Source organism: Corylus avellana, chromosome 10, assembly GCF_965113065.1.
Source record: "Corylus avellana chromosome 10, dhCorAvel1.hap1.2, whole genome shotgun sequence".
Taxonomy (NCBI): domain Eukaryota; kingdom Viridiplantae; phylum Streptophyta; class Magnoliopsida; order Fagales; family Betulaceae; genus Corylus; species Corylus avellana.
Genome location: NC_142499.1, coordinates 4325421 through 4343235, shown reverse-complemented (window position 1 = coordinate 4343235; position 17815 = coordinate 4325421). Strand labels below are relative to the sequence as shown.

Sequence of the window (17815 nt, the reverse complement as noted above, 5' to 3'; positions counted from 1 at the left end):
TGGAACAATATCAGCAGCTTGCAGCAGCAGCAGCAGGAGGATAACAATATTAATGGTGATCAACAAGACATTCTAGTATCTGGGTGTTCGACACCAAAGGCTCAGAGATTCAGAATACCTGAGATTTCATCTTGTCCCCCTGCTCCAAAGAAGAGAAGAGTAACTTCTTCTTCAAGCTGCATATCAAATAGATCATCCCCCATAGCCTTCTTTGCTCCCCCGGATATAGAGCTTTTCTTCTTCTTAGCATTTCAGAATATCCCGGCCTGAGTTGCTCATGATCCTTTGAATAATTAATGGCAAATGCAGTAGTTTTTAATTAATTAGCTCTTTGTTTTCATTTCTTGCTAGTCACATCAGTTGATTGTCTGTGTTTCTTTCTGCATTATATATTATATATATTTCTAACTTGTTATACTAACAGCTAGCTGTGATCTTGGAGATGTATACAATGTAATTTCTTAAGTATAATATTAAGATTATGAGAATGAACTTTTTCATTCGATCAATTTGGTAAATTTTTTTGCTCTCTGTTTTGAATGTAAACTTTGTTTTGGGTCAACCCCAGAAAAAGAAAACAAAAAATTTAACAAACTAGTGGAAGAAAAGCTACTTTCGAATGTGAGCTGTTGATTGAATGTTCTTCTTTTGCACTTCCCTCTTACCTTTTTCCCATTGATTGTGACATTTAATTAAAAAAAAAAAAAGTGAAATAAAATTGTGATGATCCTGATTTATTTCATCGTCACCATGCATGTCCTCCTAGATCTATTGTAGACATATCATGGCCATCAACATCATTTCAAGAGCTTCAAAAAAAAATTTGCATGAATAAGAGAGCTTTGTAAATTTACATAATCATCACAATGTTGATGTCACATAAATATACTCCTTAGTCCTTGCTTTTGAAACAAAATAATTCTAGGTTTTCATCTTTTGCATTTGAAGACACTTTAATCATACAAAAATAAGAAGATAGAGAAAGAATTATAACATGAATGAGGATATAAGAGTCATGCTAGTATTTAACTACTTACATTACATTAATGGTAAAATTGTGGAAGAGTACATAGAATAAATTTCATTTATGAATTCTGTGCTATTTATGTATTCTCTTATCTTTCTTCCATCCTTATATGCTGATGTGGTATTGTTAATCCACATTTATATCAATTTTATTTAAAAGAGAACAAAAAAAAAAAAAAAATCCAATGGTGAATTGACAATGTCACATCAATGGAGAAGGATGAGAGAAGAACAAGAGAATATAAAATAGCATCATCAAAATTATATACGTGATAAAGATTCTTTAAGTTATCAAGTGAATAAATTAAATGTCATGTAACTTCAATTTTTTTTTTTTGGAAAATCATATGATGACTTCATTAACAAACTTAAACAAATCATTTATTTATATATGTGTGTATAACAACTTATACTTAGGAGTTAGGGCCAGTTCTTGTATATTGTTATATGTGTTCTATATATGTACTAGACCGAGGTTGAGCTCTATATATCCATTTGAGAAATGCTAGGGTTATTAAATTTGTTAATAAAAAGATGATGTGAAACTTGTTCAGTAGAGAGGATTAAAACAATTAATAAAGAAAAAATGCTACGGGTACCAAAGAATAAATTTCACATTATTTTGATACCGATCTTTTGGTAAAAGATTTGGTACCCGACCCATAGCACCTCTCTATTCATTTTATGTTAGAGACATAAATTTCTTACAAACTTGAATGAGTATATGTTTTTTTAATAGTATGTGTCTCTCACTTGCTTTTTTAATAGTATTGATACCAAAAAAAAAAAAAAAAAGAAGTTAAGAGACACGACACTTTTGGAGACTAAGAGCATGTTTGAGACTGCGTTTGAGAAATAGAACTTTTAAGTCAAAAAGCGCTTTTGGGCAAAAACTTTATTTTTAAGCTTTTGCCAAAAATACGTTTTAGTCATTTTTAGGTTTTTTGGACTCTTAAAAACACTTTTAATTTTTTTACCAAACGAGTATTTTTTTTTCTAAACAGACTTTTTGAGTGTTAAAAGCACTTTTAGACCTCTCAAGCGCAATCCCAAACAAGCCCTAAGTTAAAAAAATTACAAGACTAATTGTAATTTTAGAAATTACATTATTTTTCTAGCATTACTCCAAAATTTATATGTATTAAATAAAGTTTGCTTTTAAAAAAAAAAAAAAACTAAATTGTAAAAACTATTTTCAATTCAATTTATTAAACTAATATATATATAAAATTCACTGCAGAAGATAAGAAGCTAATTTGGATAAGTATGAAAATTAATGATTAAAAAAAGAAAGAAAGTGAAGAGACGAGAAGTATCCAGTTGTTTTGTTGGTGCGGGTTAGATAATGGTGTCGGGTATTTTGAATTATTTCTTTTCTTTTTGTTAAGAGAAGGAACTCATCATTGTTCGTACTTTATGGATAAGAGAATCCAATGAAAAGGGGATCGTGCGGCTGCTCATCATTTCAGTCCTTTCACAATTCAAATACACACGTAAGCGGAATCTCCATGAATTTTCTCCTGCTTTATTTTTATTTTTATTTTACCTATAAAAGCAAAAGAATTTTTTTTTTTTAAAAAAAGAACATTACCTTTACTGGTTGGGGTAAAAAGAATTACTGTCGGCTGGTGAATGAGCTCCTACTGGAATGGGCCAGGCCATGGCCCATTGGCGAGACCCTCATCAAGATGGGCTTCAGTCAGACATCAATTTCAGGCCTAGACCATGAGTTTTGAACCACAATTGGGTTCTAAGAGGTTATGTAACATGCATTTGGCCTCGCGATTTTGCATTATTAAACACATGTTTTTTTATATTTGTTTTACCATCGGTGATTGTGATGTAATTATGTAATGGTTTCAAGAAAATTTCAATAAGCTTGGGCATGTACTATGGTGTAGTTTCAACTTTCTGTATTGGAGAATCACTCACACAAGCTTGATTAGAATTAGTCTTCTTAAGTTTTACTGATGTCCTAATAGAGCTGAGTCAAGTGATGGCTAATGGTTCAATTGGTTTTGAGGGAAAGCCTGTCTAGGCCCGTCCTAAGTAATTCTTAACAGGTAAATGCTATCATGGTCACACCCATATAGAATAACCGCATTTGGTTGCCTCCAAGCCGCCACCCCAAAAATGAAAGAAACGCAAACTAAAGATCAAAAGTGAAAAGGAAAAAGGAAAGTCTAAAGTCACCTACATATACAAGGTCTTGTATCTTTTAAAAAAAAAAAAAAAAAAAAAAATTCTATACAAGTCTATGTGTCTTCAATGTGAACTTCTCAATCAAAAAATAAATAAAATTGTGAACTTCTCAATATATAAAATGGATAATTAATTTGGAATATGATGTGCTGATCAATAGGAGAGTTTTATTGTGCCCAAAAAGAAAAGGAAAAAGAAAATTGATTATTTGGAATTAGAATTTATTAGTCTCTCTTCTTATCTTTAAGATGAATAACTATCTCCTAAAGAATATTATAACTTAATTTTTTTAAAAAATAAAATTATACGGTAGATGATGTTAGGCTTGGTCTAAATGTTTTCTCAAAGTAGCAAGTAAATCATGTGTATCATGAGGCAAGTAGGGCGGCCCATAGACTAGTCAAAATGACTCTTAAATAGGCCAATGATATTGTATGGTCAGAAGATGTTTCTTTTTGTATAGAGACCTTTTATTGACAGTGATCCATTTATGACATCTACCAATATGGATTTTCAAAATATATATATATATATATATATATATATATATTTGATCACTCATGCATAGTAATAGTTTTTTAGGAATTTTATCTATCATCATTCATCACTCTATCCTTGGAGTAAGCAAAGAATCTTTAATGCTTCTCTCCCACGTCTCGACACTCAACCTCATACATGCGTGTATTTCTTTATTTTTTTATTTTTATACGTAACATTTTCTTTGCAAGTACAAAATAAGATATTTTATTTTATTTTAAGTGCAATGCGAAGGATTCAATTTTAGTGTCAAGCTTTTGTTTTGTTGCATCTAAAAGCATGTATAATGTTATGTTATTTAATTTTTTAATTTTTTTGATGTGGCAGCATATTCACTAAAGTAATTTAATTGATTAGAGACTACGTCTCATAAAATAAATGTTACCAGTTCAAATCATTCTTCTCATTTTCTTTTTTATGAGTGTAGAGAAATGGGTGTTTACTGTTTAGTCAAATAAATTATATTGTCCAATTCAGTATATATTTTGAGAAGAAGTAATGATATAAGTAAAATTAAATTAAAATTCTATAATAATCATCTAAATTTTAATAATAATTATAAAAATTAAATCACATTTGAAAAAATTCAGAATTTTAGGACTCTTTGTGTGATTATTACTCGTATTTTGACGGGAAAGTAAAGCGCAAAACCTGAGACTAGTCCTGAGAGCTATGTTTGGCAAGGGGAAGCCCCGCACTGTAGCTAGAACGGTACTGTTCCAGCTACAGTGCTGGCTGACACGTGGCTGACTTTTTGATTCAAATTATTATTTTATTTTATTATTTTTTTTTTAAGTAAAATATTTTTTTTTTAAAAAAAGAATAAAAAGAAAAAAGCAGAGAACGCTGGGGTGGCTGGAGCCACCCCCAGGCCGATCTGGGGGTGGTCCGACCACCCCCATACAGCCGGTATGGGGTGGCCGGACCACCCCCAAGGGGTTGGGGGTGGTTTCGGCCACCCCATACCGGCCGTATGGGGGTGGTTGAACCACCCCCGTGGCCAAGGGAGTGGTCCGGCCACCCCCTTGGCCCAAAAAAAAAAAAAAAAGGATCGGTGCATTTGGGGGTGGCCGGACCACCCCCAAGGGGCTGGGGTAGTTTCGGCCACCCCATACCGGTGGTGGTCGGACCACCCCCAGATCGGCCTGGGGGTGGCTCCAGCCACCCCATCTTTCCCCTCTGTTTTTTTTTTTTAAAAAAAAAAAATGGCCAAATGTCAATTTGCACTGTAGCTAGAACAGTACCGTTCCAGCTACGGTGCGGAGCTTTCCTTTGGCAAACATAGCTGAGGAGATCTCAATCTCTGATTTTCTGGTCCTGATTCTAGCGTCTCACCTGTCCTCTCAACTTCCCAAGGTTTCCACAGGCACCAACACGTGTGACACTACTACTGGCTCTCAAGGCGGCTTCTAATTTAGTCCTTACACGTGGTGGCGGACTTGACGGTCGCCGTCACGAGATCCGTGCGTGTCGTCCCCGACCTTGTCCAGGACCACGGCTGCTACCTACCGCCAGGACAGCCTAACGGCGCAGCGTCGTTAATCCCACCTTTGTCTTCGCCCGGCCCACTGTGGCGTGGACTTAAGTACCACGTGGCCCGTAGGTCGTGGTTGTGGGGGGGTCGTGGGGGCCCACAGGTCGTTGTTTGTGAATGCGGGTCGGACACGTTGTGGCGTCAAGTCGAGTGTCAGCACATGCAGGTTAATAAAGTACTTAAAATCCGACGTCTCGATGCGTTAAAGAGGTAATCTAATGGATTAATTTACTGGGGGGTAACTGCTTTAAAATCTTTCTGGACGAATTTACCCCCACTTACAATTTCAAGTTTTTTCTTTTTCTTTTTTAAATTTCATTATCACAAAATGAAAGAAATACAAATATCAAGTAAGAGAAAACTCTCTTCCTTGTCTCGGTAAGCAATTCCTTCCAAAGTTCGTATTTGGGTCAATTTTTTTTATTTTATTTCCTTTTTTCTGTTCTAATTTTACTGGTAGCAGATGAAAGAAATGATATCAAATGCTACAATGATCATGGAATTTCAAAAATATGATGGTTGTTAGGGAAAAAATATTTATATAGAATAGTAAAAATAGATAACTAAAATAAAGTTCAATATAAGTCTTTTTTATTTTTAAAAAAGTAATTATTTAACTAAATATTTGCTCGGTAGAATTTGAATGCTATGAACTAATTCAAGTCATTTGAATATTGATATCTCATTATATTACAGTAAAGAGTATATATAGCTAGAGATACTATAATTTTTATTACAAATTAACATAACAATTTATTTGTCTTAAAAGAGTAGTTCAATCAACTGAAATTTGCATGTCATGAAACGAAAGCCATTAAATCAAATTTCCTTGTATGAATATGTCAAAAACATGATAATTTATTTAGTACTTATCACTTCCGAGCAATCCTTAACTGGTCATAGGATGTCTCGAACGACTCTTGTGGCAGTCACGAATTAGTTTGATATGACAGATAAAAGATAAACCAAAATACCAATTTTATTTATTCGATGTTCATTTACTGTATTCACTACTTGTTAAAACCGAAGGATCGATTTGAATATGTGGTAATCCAATACTTGGGTGGAAGGGATTTAACCCTATTATTTTAATAAAATGGGAGCAGAGTTAATCCAAAAGACAAGGACATTGACGTCCATTGGAAAGATAAGAAGGCACCCTCAGTCCGTTAACTTTAAGTGACGGGATTATCACTCCAAATATGGGAAACGTTTTTTAAGCGGGAGAAAGAAAACGACGTTTGCCCTTACCCTTATTTTAAAATATATTTTTAAACAGTTTATTTTTCTTTTTATACCAAAAGAAGAAAAAAAAGATCTGTTTTGCATAGCTCTATCATCTACTACCACACTGTTGTCGTTCTGAATTATCACAGACAAATCGATTCTCGCCTCTGCAATACAGATTTCCAGGTTTCAGCTCCTCTCTCAACTGTCATAGTAACTGCTTCTCTCTCTCTCTCTCTCTCTCTCTCTCTCTATATATATATATATATATATATATATATATATATATATATATATATGTACATACGTGTCTATGTGTGTATGTATCTCCTGCTATTGATTTAGAAGTTTTCAATCTCAGCTTTTGGATTAGATTCTGCTGTTCTTGGTTTGTTTCTGGTTTTTGTTTTTGGGTTTTTTTATTTGTTTGTTTTGGATTTTTCACTAGTTTTGGCTACCAAAATTCAAGAATGGTCGAAAGCTTCACGATTAGTCATCAAATTGAGGATAATTTCTTGTATCATTTGTACAAAAAGGAAAAAGGAACTTTAGTCAGTCGTATCAAATGTATGCATGCATGCTTTTTTGTATATGTGCATGTATATATATATATATGACTGATGACGATGGTGGCCATGGTTTTCGATTTCTTGGCCTTGTTCTGGATTGATCTGGGTCACTTTTAGTGAGATTCATGTTTAGTAAGAACTATTCTTCCTTCCTTTTCTTTCCCCTTTCTTTTTAAATGTTTTCATGAAAAAAAAATAAAAAAAAATTTAATGGCATGACACTTCAGCATAGAAACTCCACGCTTTATTTTATTTTTTCTGTAATGCATTAATTAACTTTATGTTGCTCTTTCTCTGTAATATATATATATATATATATATCTTTTTTAATGATTTGTCTTAAAAAAAACTCAAGTTCATGGGAGTTTAATCATAATATTGTATAATACGGTAATTAAATGATTAAATAATTCAAATTCTATGGGTTTAAACTTTTAGAATAAATGGTGATTCCATTTGAATTCGAACCAGTGATGAACTATATAATTCTAATTGAAATATACATGAACTGAATTTGGAATTCTTTTGTTTACATTGAGAAGCAGCATATCAGGGGATCATATATATATTTCTGGAGTGAGTTAGCTAGGAACCATGCATCAAAAACAGGATGACATAAGCCATCAACACACAGTCTGCTCCAAACCTTGGTGGCGGGGTGTTGGGCATGATCCCATATCTGCAGATGTCTTAGGGGAAACCACAAGAAGTTTATCACCATCTAACAATTCAAGTGACAGTTTAGGAACCGAAACCCGAAAATTACATGTGAAGGATGGGCTGGATGAGGGAAATGATGTCAACAAAAAGATAGAAATCACTCTTGTGTCACAATCAGGTAAGTTATTCATGGTACATTGTATTACTAATCTTGCACACAATAGCTTGTTCTTCAAGTTTTTTAACTAATTTTTAAATAATCATGTGAAAAGTGGAATTTAGTAATGAATTATGCGTAACTTCTGTATGGAACTTATTATGCTAGAAAATGATCTAGAGAGAACGTGAGCATTCTCATCTAGTAGAGATTTCCAGTATCTGAGATTGGTTATCCATGTATTTTTATACCAGGTTACAATATAAACCATTTAAAATTTTTAACAAGTTCATATTAGAGCATCCACAATGAATGCTTTAAAGAGCCATTTTCTTCAAATTTTAAAGGATTTGCATCTTAAATTCACATTCCATCCTTTATTTTAAATGGTATGCTACAGTGATCCTTACGAAGGATCACTGTTCATCCTTTATCCCCTGTTTTATTCATTTCTCTCTTCTTTTAACCTATTAAAAAAACTAAACTTCCTCTCATCTCTCTATGATTCCCCATTCTGCGGAATCCATTCTCCAAAACAAAATAAAATAAAAGAGTCATTCTCCAATATAAAGAATGGGATGTAGAGCACTTTTCAAATGTGGTTCTTCAAAATAGAAAAAGTAGGGTTATTCTTCAAAATTTGAAAAAACAAAATTTAAAGGATCCATTGATCCATTGTGGATGCTCTTACATGCTGAACAAGCCCCTTAACCAGAACCATGCAATACATGTTTTTTTGGGCATAAATTACATATGTTAGAGATTATCATCCACAACTTTTGATGTATAATATTGTTTTGATTAATTTTTATGCAATAAAAGTTGTAAAAAATTCTGCTTGATAATTTGCTTACATACATGAAATACATCTGATGATATAATTGAATGCACTGCTAAAGGAAGAATGCTGAGAAAGGCAAGTCAAAACTCACTGATATGCTGGCATGTCATGTTTGACTGAAACCTTGAAATATTTACCCAAACGGTTGTGACATCTTATTCATTTCGGTCTCAACAGTTAATTTGGGACTCTATTTTATTATAGTTATTGCTTTTGATTGTTTTATGCTCTGTTTGCTGCCTACAATAGTATTCCCTTTAAATGATTTCCTATTTGTGTTTGCAATGTTTGATGAATTTGTCGGCGAACTTTAGATATTTTTTTAATTATTTATGAATTAAGTTATTCATGGATCAAATTCATATTGGTGCATTTTGTTTTACCTCAACTTAACTCAATTAAGCTTTAATCCTAACTGATTGAGATCAGTTATATAAGCCTTTAACATGATTTGGTCTTATTTGGGATCATGTCCCCCGTTTTGTTTCTACCACTACCAATCATGTATTTGCTTGTAACTTTTATCCATGTTATTCTTACGTTTTGCCATTTCTGCTCTTTCCATAATAATATAATCACTCTTGTAACAGTGTGTCCATACGCCATCTTTGCATATGTTCAAATCATCTCCTATGAATCTGTCTAATTTTATCCTTAATTGGTGGCACTCCCTCTTTCTCGCAAATAAGTTCATTCCTTATCCTATCCTTCTTATTATGATAGACACCAACCTTCACATCCTCATCTATGTGCACTCATTTGTGGTTATGTTATTTCTTGATTGCCTAACATTTTAAACCATAAAACATAGTTGCTTATATGATAAAATATTTGTTACAACATTCTGAACCATAAAATTTACATATCTGATAAAATATTTCCTTACATGATTGTATGGAATTTTCCTTTGATGTGCAGATGGAAAATGTGGAAAAGAGCAGCAGCATGCCGCATCCTTTATGCCTCAAACAATGGGTGAATACCTCACTCCACCTACCCAGCTAGAACTGCTTGGCCACTCAATCGTAAATTCCCTCTCTCTCTCTCTCTCTCTCTCTCTCTCTCACGAATGTATTCCTTGCCCAATTGCTTATCTGGTTGTATACATTAGTAGTTTCTTGATTACTAAGTAGAGTTTTTTTTATGACAGGCATGTACATCATATCAATATTCTGATCCATATTATGGGGGAGTTATGCCTGCTTATGGACCCCAGGCTTTGGTATGCAACCTGTTGTGTCTTCTGCATGTTTAATTTGATATGACTATGCTTGCTTGGTTTAATATGTATACGGTTTCTCAATTAATTAACGTCTATTGCTTTTAAATAATTAATGCAAATAGCCTTTTCCCTTGGGACTTGTATTTGTGTTACAATTTTTTTTTTTTTTTGGGCACTTATTTCATATATGCACCAACACTGTATATCTCGGACATCAGTAGATGCTCCAGATATAAGCTAAATGCAAAAGTTTAATCTCTTGGAAAAATACTCTAGAGGTCTCTGGAGTTAAAATTTTATCAAATCGTTCCCGAGGGTTTAAAATGTATTGAATCACCCCCTCTGTATTCCTTATGTTAGCCTTTTTGATGGTGAACAGTGGCATGTAGGCTGATGGCCATATCTTATCCATTACTTTCAACACATGTGCATATTGTTGAGTCAACACCAATTAACTTTGTCATCATTCAAAAATGTCACATCAGAACAATCCACAAGAACAAAAAAAAAAAAAAAAAAAAGATTAAAGAAAGAAGAGGTGGTTGGAGGTGGTCGAACCACCCCCCACTTGGCCTTTGGCCACATGGGGTGGTTCAGCCACCCCGGCCCTAGCATTTGGGGGTGGCCAAACCACACCTTTCTTCTTTTTCTTTCTTTTTTTTTTTTTTTTTTCTCTCTCTCTCTCTGTAGACTTTCTTTTTGTTTTTTATGTGACATATTTTTAGATGATAGGAGTGAAGTTAATTAGTACTGACTCAATGATATATAAACATGTCAAACTTTTACTAAATATGACGTGGCCATCAATTTACGTGTCATTGTTCACTGTTAAAAAACCTAAATGGAAGGAGCTCAGAGGGAGTGATTTGATAACGAAGCATGCCTTAAGGAGTGATTCGATAAATTTTAAAGCAGCAATTTGATAAAAGGTTAAAACATCATGGACTTATTAAGCATTTTTCTCTTAATCGTATTCAAAGGAAAAATCAAGTGCTAGTTTTTCACCTGGCAATGCAACAAGTTCAGGTCAGAAAGTAGTCTTCATGTTTTACTTTTTCAGACTTCTTAGATGCTTTTGTTTAATGTTTACATTCTTGTGCTCATGGTGTTACCTTTGTTATCAATTAGTTGAATAGTTCAGTTCTCTAATCTTATGACAAATGTGTGAAAGCATTTGCAAATATTATGGACTTTGCTACTGGTAGGTAAGAAAGGAAGTAGGTCATCTTTTTTACTGACCTAAAACAAATACATAAACCACCCGAAGCAGTATTTGATGAATATAAAGTAACCGAATCTGACTTTAACAGAAGTAAAGTTTGTATCGCTGTTCTGTTCTTGGAGTGGCAAATCTGAGACTCTAGTTCTAAGTATGTGCAACAGACTTCATTTACCATATTGCAAGCTTAGCTTCAATTAGGTTCAAATAACATTTGCAGCCCCCACCAACATCTTGGAGAATGCTTAAGGGAGTCAAATAGCAGATAGGTGTAGTTGCCAAGAGTTTCTTGCTAAAGTTTTTCAGTAGTTCTTCACTCGGTCTATGAGGATTTATTTTGCATTGGCTGTCTAACTGCACTCACCTAGAGTAGCTATTCATTCTAGGTTTGTGAGGATTAAAGTACAGCTGTTTAAGATTTTTGTGGACAATTTCTTTCTTTTCTTTTCTTTTTTTTCTCCAAAATTTAATTGTTAACCAATTTTGATGGGGCTCTAGCATTATATGTTTTGACTGGATGCCATATGTTTAACCCTGCCAAAAGAAATTTTAAAAGAAAAAAAGGCTCTCCAGGCTCTATACTTATTTATGCTTTTAATAAATTTTAGAAATTGTGTGTACAGTAAACAGATTATGTTCGTTAAGTAGATGCATTATGGCCTGAAATGGGATAACAAGTGTTGGAAATTGACTTAGGCACATTCTCATTGTCTTGGAGTGCTTCCCGCTAGAATGGCCTTGCCACTTGAAATGGCAGAGGAACCTGTTTATGTGAATGCCAAGCAGTACCATGGAATTCTGAGGCGAAGACAGTCACGTGCTAAGGCTGAGTTGGAAAAGAAACTAATAAAGTTGAGGAAGGTAAATCCGCTGTATGTGCTCATGCAGATCTTGGATTGTCATATATACAGTACATGACATCATCATTTTGGTTTCTTGTAAATATGTTTTTCTTGTAGTCTCTTCATAATTGGTCTTAAGATAGTAGGTTTATGAATGGAGATATGCAATATAGAAAAGGTTCATATCTATCTCCATGGTGTCACTTCTTAACTAGTTCTATTCTTGGGAAAATGTAAATAGCAGTTGGTTGCATTTCTGATATATATATTTTCAGGGGGGTGGGATGCATTTGCTTTTTTTTCATGGTAGAACTTCTTTTTGGCTCTCCAGATTTTAGAATAAATGAGAGGGAAAATAATGAAAAGGTTCCACAATTTTCATTTTAGAAATACATGGTTTGGTAGACAAGAAAGAATCGAACACGCCCAGTGGTGGTGATTGATGATATTCAGTTTTTAAATGACATTTAGTACAACAGAATCATAAGGTTTTTTCTTTTATTCACTGAAATGAGAAACAAGAATAGTTTTTCAGAAAATAAATTTTTAGAGATCATGCATGATGCTTTTCAAGCTTAGAAAGGTCTTGTGGAGCCTTGAGTATTACATGCCACATAACGCAGACTATTTGATATAGCCTAGTGTAGGTACACTTTGGAGTTGTAAGAGTAGATATAAGTTGATCGTATTATGGTTCACAGATGTTATTGTTTTAGGATCAGTAGGAGAAAATTATTCTAAGTGGCTGAGAAGAGAGGAGCGTTAAAACTTAGAAATGATTATGAAATGCTTAAGGAAGTACTAGAGAAAACCTTTTTGTTAGTAGATAGTAATTATGTGGTTGACCGAACCATAATTGCTAAGTACATTCCATGATCTTCCTATAGCATTCCTTGACTTTGGTTTCGATTAACCCACAAAAAGATAACTGTTGCTCTTGGATGAATTTCTTAACTTCACTCTGTTTCATCGGGTCATTGAGACCCCCCACATTCTAGCAACCAAAAAGAACAATGAAAACAAAAGAGGAAAGGAACACTTACCTCAAGAGAGGTCTATCTCCACCTTCTCCATTTATTTTAACATTTTATCAATTGTAATGTTAACAGCACTTCAATATTATTTATTGTCAACAACCAGATACTTGTTTGGTTGGTAGAGTGGCTGCAAGTTCCATGTTATAGTGCTTAAATTTCCGTTGTGTTTGGAAGTTTGTGATGGCATCAAAGTACCTTCATTATGTTAATGCTCGATGAATAAGTGGGTCAATTTGCTTGAATGTGATAAAAGTTGTCTATGTAATCTTGCCACACATTTACATTTTTCAAGTGGTGTTTTGTTCATTTTGTGAAGGTCAGTAGCTGATATACTTCAGTTAGATAGAGTGAAAAAAGGTAAAAGATGATGCATCTAAGAAAATGTGGACAATATTGCTACTGGTCATTAGTTTCATTTACTTTAAGATCGCATAGTTTGATAAATTTGGAAGGAGCAATTTTCTTTATGCGTTATGAACTAAAAGAATAATCCACTTATTTTCTATAAGCAAGTACGTTTTTTAGTGTAATTGATATTCCTCAAGGATGCCCTAACAACTTTTCTTTAATTGAAGATATTGAAGCCAAATTCTGGTCTTAAAAAACTTTTTGAACTTTGTCAACATGTCCATCACTCTCTCAGATCAACCCACCACCGTCCATCTAATTTCTCCGCATTAACTTTTTAATTAAGGGATAAAAGAAGGAAAACTCAGAAGACAGGATGGTATGTAAAGAGCATGCAAAGAGTGGGTACTATCTCCCCTCATTAGAAATTATTTGAAAAGGTACAACTAATGTTAGAAGTTGGTAATTGAAATCACATGACCACAAGGGCGGAACTAGAAGTTTTAGTTTTGGGGGGGGGGGCGGAAATAATTTTTAATGTCTATTTTATAAAAAATATTTTTCTTTTTGAAAAAATAATTTTCCTTAGGCCTTGAGGGGGGGTCCTTTGGGGGGGGGGGGGGGGGGGGGGGGGGGCGCCCAAGGGCTATGGTGGTTCTGCCCCTGCATGACCATCTTTCTTTCATGGATAAGTCCGCAGAACTAAGATTTATTGGTGTTTTTATGAAGTACTAATGACAATTTCCTTCTATTTTTCTGCCTGTTTTGGGTCATTTGCAGAACTAATTTGTGATTGATTAAAAATTGATAAAACCTGAGGAATCTATATTTTCTTTTGTATTTGGACAAGTTATGTTGTGTGGTAGGAAATTTCATGACAACGCTTGCTGTTTGGTACTTCACCTCCTTTATGGGTTTGATAACCTCTCATTTTCTTTTGCTTATTAATAGACAACTGAAATTTTGCACACTAAATTAAAATAACTGAACTATCTACTTAGGCTGGAAGAATACCATAGGTTGATTACAAAATATTCTCTCTGCCTATTTTACCTCAACCGTTTACTCTTTATAGCAAATGAAACCAAACTCCCTACTCCAAAAAAATTTCCTAATCCTAATCCTACTGCAATTGAACTATTGCTCATAAGAGCTTATTTAGTGTTATAAGAACTCTTCTAATCAACTAATTGGAAACCAATTGAAGTATTGCTCATCAAAGCTACTCCTGCAAAGACTTTTATAGACAAATCCTACTCCAAACCTGCTTCTGCCAATATCTGCTGATGGACATCTTACGGTCTAACACTTACATCATCATCAACTTGTGATAGCGATGCATTCTACAAAGATGGAATAAGGATTGGGTGCATGTGAAAGCTAGAGCTAGCAACAATGGAGGACAAGATTCAAAAAAGTTGTAAGATAGTTTGGTGCTGTGGAATGAAGATCTTTCACGTGCTATAAGGATAGATGTAAACCCCAAAAGCACCAGTCAATGCTGTGAATGAAGTCGATATGATCTTTACATTTAACCTTGGCAAAATTCACTATCGCATTGCAAAATATTTTTGGGAGATTGTTACCAGAATTCAATGCCTTGTAGCATTTTTTAATCCCCGGTTTAAGATTTTGCAGACTTTTCAGTTCTGAGAGTTCATAATATGTTCAAGAATGTGTTTGCAGTATTTTGGACTCTAGTTTTGCTTATGAGGTGTATGTCTGTCTGCTGTTCTCATGTTCTACAGCCCTATCTTCATGAGTCTCGGCACTTGCATGCGATGAGGAGGGCAAGAGGCTCCGGTGGCCGTTTCCTGAACACGAAGAAGCTTGACAGTATCAATACCAACATTGAACCGGACAAAGGCGCCATCAGTCCCGGTGAACCTGTTTCGACGCATCCCTTCAATTCATTGCACTCCGAACTGTCCAACTTTTCCAGCTTTTCCGGGAGTGTGCATTCATCCTCTGGTCATATGGAAGTTACAGGAATACATGTGCAGGAAATGCACCAACCACAGACATACTCCAATGCCAATGGCAACGGCTGGTACAGAAGAAGGTGATAGCTCAGGGCAGCAGCATCAAAGACTTGCGGTGAGCCCTGACCATCATCAAATGAACCATCTCTATAATGAGTTATAGTAAAGAAAGCCCATTATAGCTTTGAGAGTGTTCTATAATCTATTCCCTAAGAAGTTGAAGAGATATTCATCTCTCAAGCCGTCAAAGGCGTGAGTGAGCCATCTTTCTATAGTTTCACTCTGCTGTTCCTCATTGGTCTACTGGCAAAAGCTGGAGGCTTTATTACCCTACTGACTTAGAGAGGGGTAAAACCCTGCTTGTCTTGTGTTCACCGGCAAATCATTCTTGGCTTGGCTTGCATTTGTGTTCTTGGGATGGGGATGATAAAGGCGGCAAATCTTTCTTGTTTTTCGCTGCTATATTAATGTGTGCTATTGCATTTATCCTTGCCTTTCTCCCATGTACAAAGAAAGTGATTACAGCAGGCATTTTGTTTGAATGAGTAATGAGATTATTTTCTTGTTTCATCTTAGCATAGTTTGTTTGTGTTTTAATGGAACATGTAATCTAATTCAGCTTGAAAGAAATTTCGAGACTATGGCCAACTTATTGTGGTGTAGGAATATTCGTCAGAGGTTTAGCTTGAAATTCTATTTTCTGTCCGGGAAGGTCCGGTAGAATATCTATATTAGCAAAACTGTTTGCCGCCATTGTTTGCAGCAGTCGAAATCGGCTAAGGAGTAGGACCTGAGGAAGATGGGGTTGGAGAGGAAGAAGGATCTCTGTGTCTCTCCTATCTCTCACTTTGTGTTTGTGTTTGTGTTTTGGGTGGAATCCGAGTAAAATATAGATAGGAAGCTGAGTAAAAAGCTGAGCATTTTACCAACGCTTTTCTTTTTACCCAAATGCACATGAAGGCGATAAAATAAAGTACTAATCAAATTTTCACGTGAAGGAGAAAGTGTGGTCAGATGAATACAGCCAAATTGATGTTGGTTTGCAGAGTCTACCGTAGTAAAATACTTTGGTAGGTTAAAAGTAGGTTATGTCTTCAAATCCGATGGTTAAAGATTGGTATATGTTTTTTTCTAGAAATCCAATAGATAATATAGTGTAAAGTTACATTTACAAAATCTAGGTGGTTAATAATAGGTTGTCTTGAAATCATTATATAGAGGTTAATTTAATATGAGAAATGTTAGGAATTCTTTTAATGTTCTTTTGGTGTCTTTTCAACTGTAATGTGACTTTTAAAATCACCGTTAAATTTGAGATTATTATTATTGACTTTTAATCTATTGTTGATTTTAAAAGTCATATTACAGTTGGAATGACACTAAGAGAACACTAAAAGAACACGTATCATTTCCCGCTTAATAACTATGGTTGATGCATGAAAATCACCTCATTAGTCCTACACATTATTAAACTATTTGATGTTTGATTTGTTTTTAAAAAAGTAATTTAAAATTTTTTTTTTAAAAAAAAAAAGTAAATTTTTTTAAAAAAATATTTACCTTTTTATTTGAAGCTCTCACTAAAAAATGTCCTACTGGGCCTAGTGTTTATTAGGCCCATTTATGAAATACTATGGTTGGAGTAACATGGATTTTCTGCAAGGATTTGGCTTCTAGTCCCTGACGTCCACAATGGTCTGTCCAAATCTGCTGTTTTTGAAGTGTGTGTTTTTTGGGCCTTTCGGCTATCATCTTTTTGCTCAGTTTCCTTGCTTTCTGCTAGAGGTGTCAATGCGGACGGTTAAAAACCGTCCGCTAACCGTTAACCGCTATAACCGCTAACCGCTTAACCGTTTAACCGTATTAACCGCTAACCGTAACCGCTAACCGCCTTTTTATATAATATATTTGTATAATTATAATTATAAAAATATTTATACATATAACATAATCACTTGATCATTAAATCACAATTTTTTTTAAAAAATAATTAAATCACAATTTGAGTATTAATATATTATCACTATAATTTATATGATTATATCATATAATCACTTGATCATTAAAATCACAATTTTTTTTAAAATAATTAAATCACAATTTGAGTATTAATATATTATCACTATAATTTATATAATTATATCACATGATCAATTGATCATTAAATTATTTGATTATATAATAACAAATTATACATATATAATATGACATAACTCATAAGTATACCAATTCATACTAATACAACAATTAAATATCTAGAGACTTATTTCCAATGTATGTTATAAACTTATAAGTCTATATAAGTCTACATATGCATATGAATAATATTATAAATGTATAATATTAATACTTAATCATATGATTAAATGACAATTCAAATACTTTATTCAAGGCTTCAAGTGAATCATATTA

The 17815-nt window shown here is 34.0% G+C and overlaps 1 protein-coding gene across 4 annotated transcripts; it reads left to right on the top strand.

Annotated features, from left to right (window-relative positions):
* The first annotated feature begins 6622 nt into the window (after window positions 1–6622).
* Window positions 6623–15973, top strand: LOC132162148 (nuclear transcription factor Y subunit A-1). 4 transcript variants are annotated; one of them, XM_059572407.1, is made up of 6 exons: window positions 6623–6712; window positions 7641–7933; window positions 9672–9778; window positions 9904–9975; window positions 11891–12055; window positions 15170–15973. In XM_059572407.1, exons 2-6 carry the CDS (start codon window positions 7690–7692, stop codon window positions 15485–15487), a joined length of 906 nt encoding a protein of 301 aa, XP_059428390.1. In that variant the 5' UTR covers window positions 6623–6712; window positions 7641–7689; the 3' UTR covers window positions 15488–15973. The 4 variants fall into 4 exon arrangements, with proteins under 4 accessions (XP_059428390.1, XP_059428391.1, XP_059428393.1 ...); XM_059572408.1 differs by having other exon boundaries at window positions 7638–7933; XM_059572410.2 differs by lacking the exon at window positions 6623–6712 and adding an exon at window positions 6723–6739.
* Window positions 15974–17815: the final 1842 nt, after the last annotated feature.

Excerpts from the sequence above, each read along its gene's own strand:
- LOC132162148 (XM_059572407.1), top strand. The coding sequence starts at position 7,690 with ATGCATCAAAAACAGGATGACATAAGCCATCAACACACAGTCTGCTCC. Across the intron at positions 7,934-9,671 it reads CACTCTTGTGTCACAATCAG|ATGGAAAATGTGGAAAAGAG; the intron begins GTAAGTTATTCA and ends TTTGATGTGCAG. Across the intron at positions 9,779-9,903 it reads AACTGCTTGGCCACTCAATC|GCATGTACATCATATCAATA; the intron begins GTAAATTCCCTC and ends TTTTTATGACAG.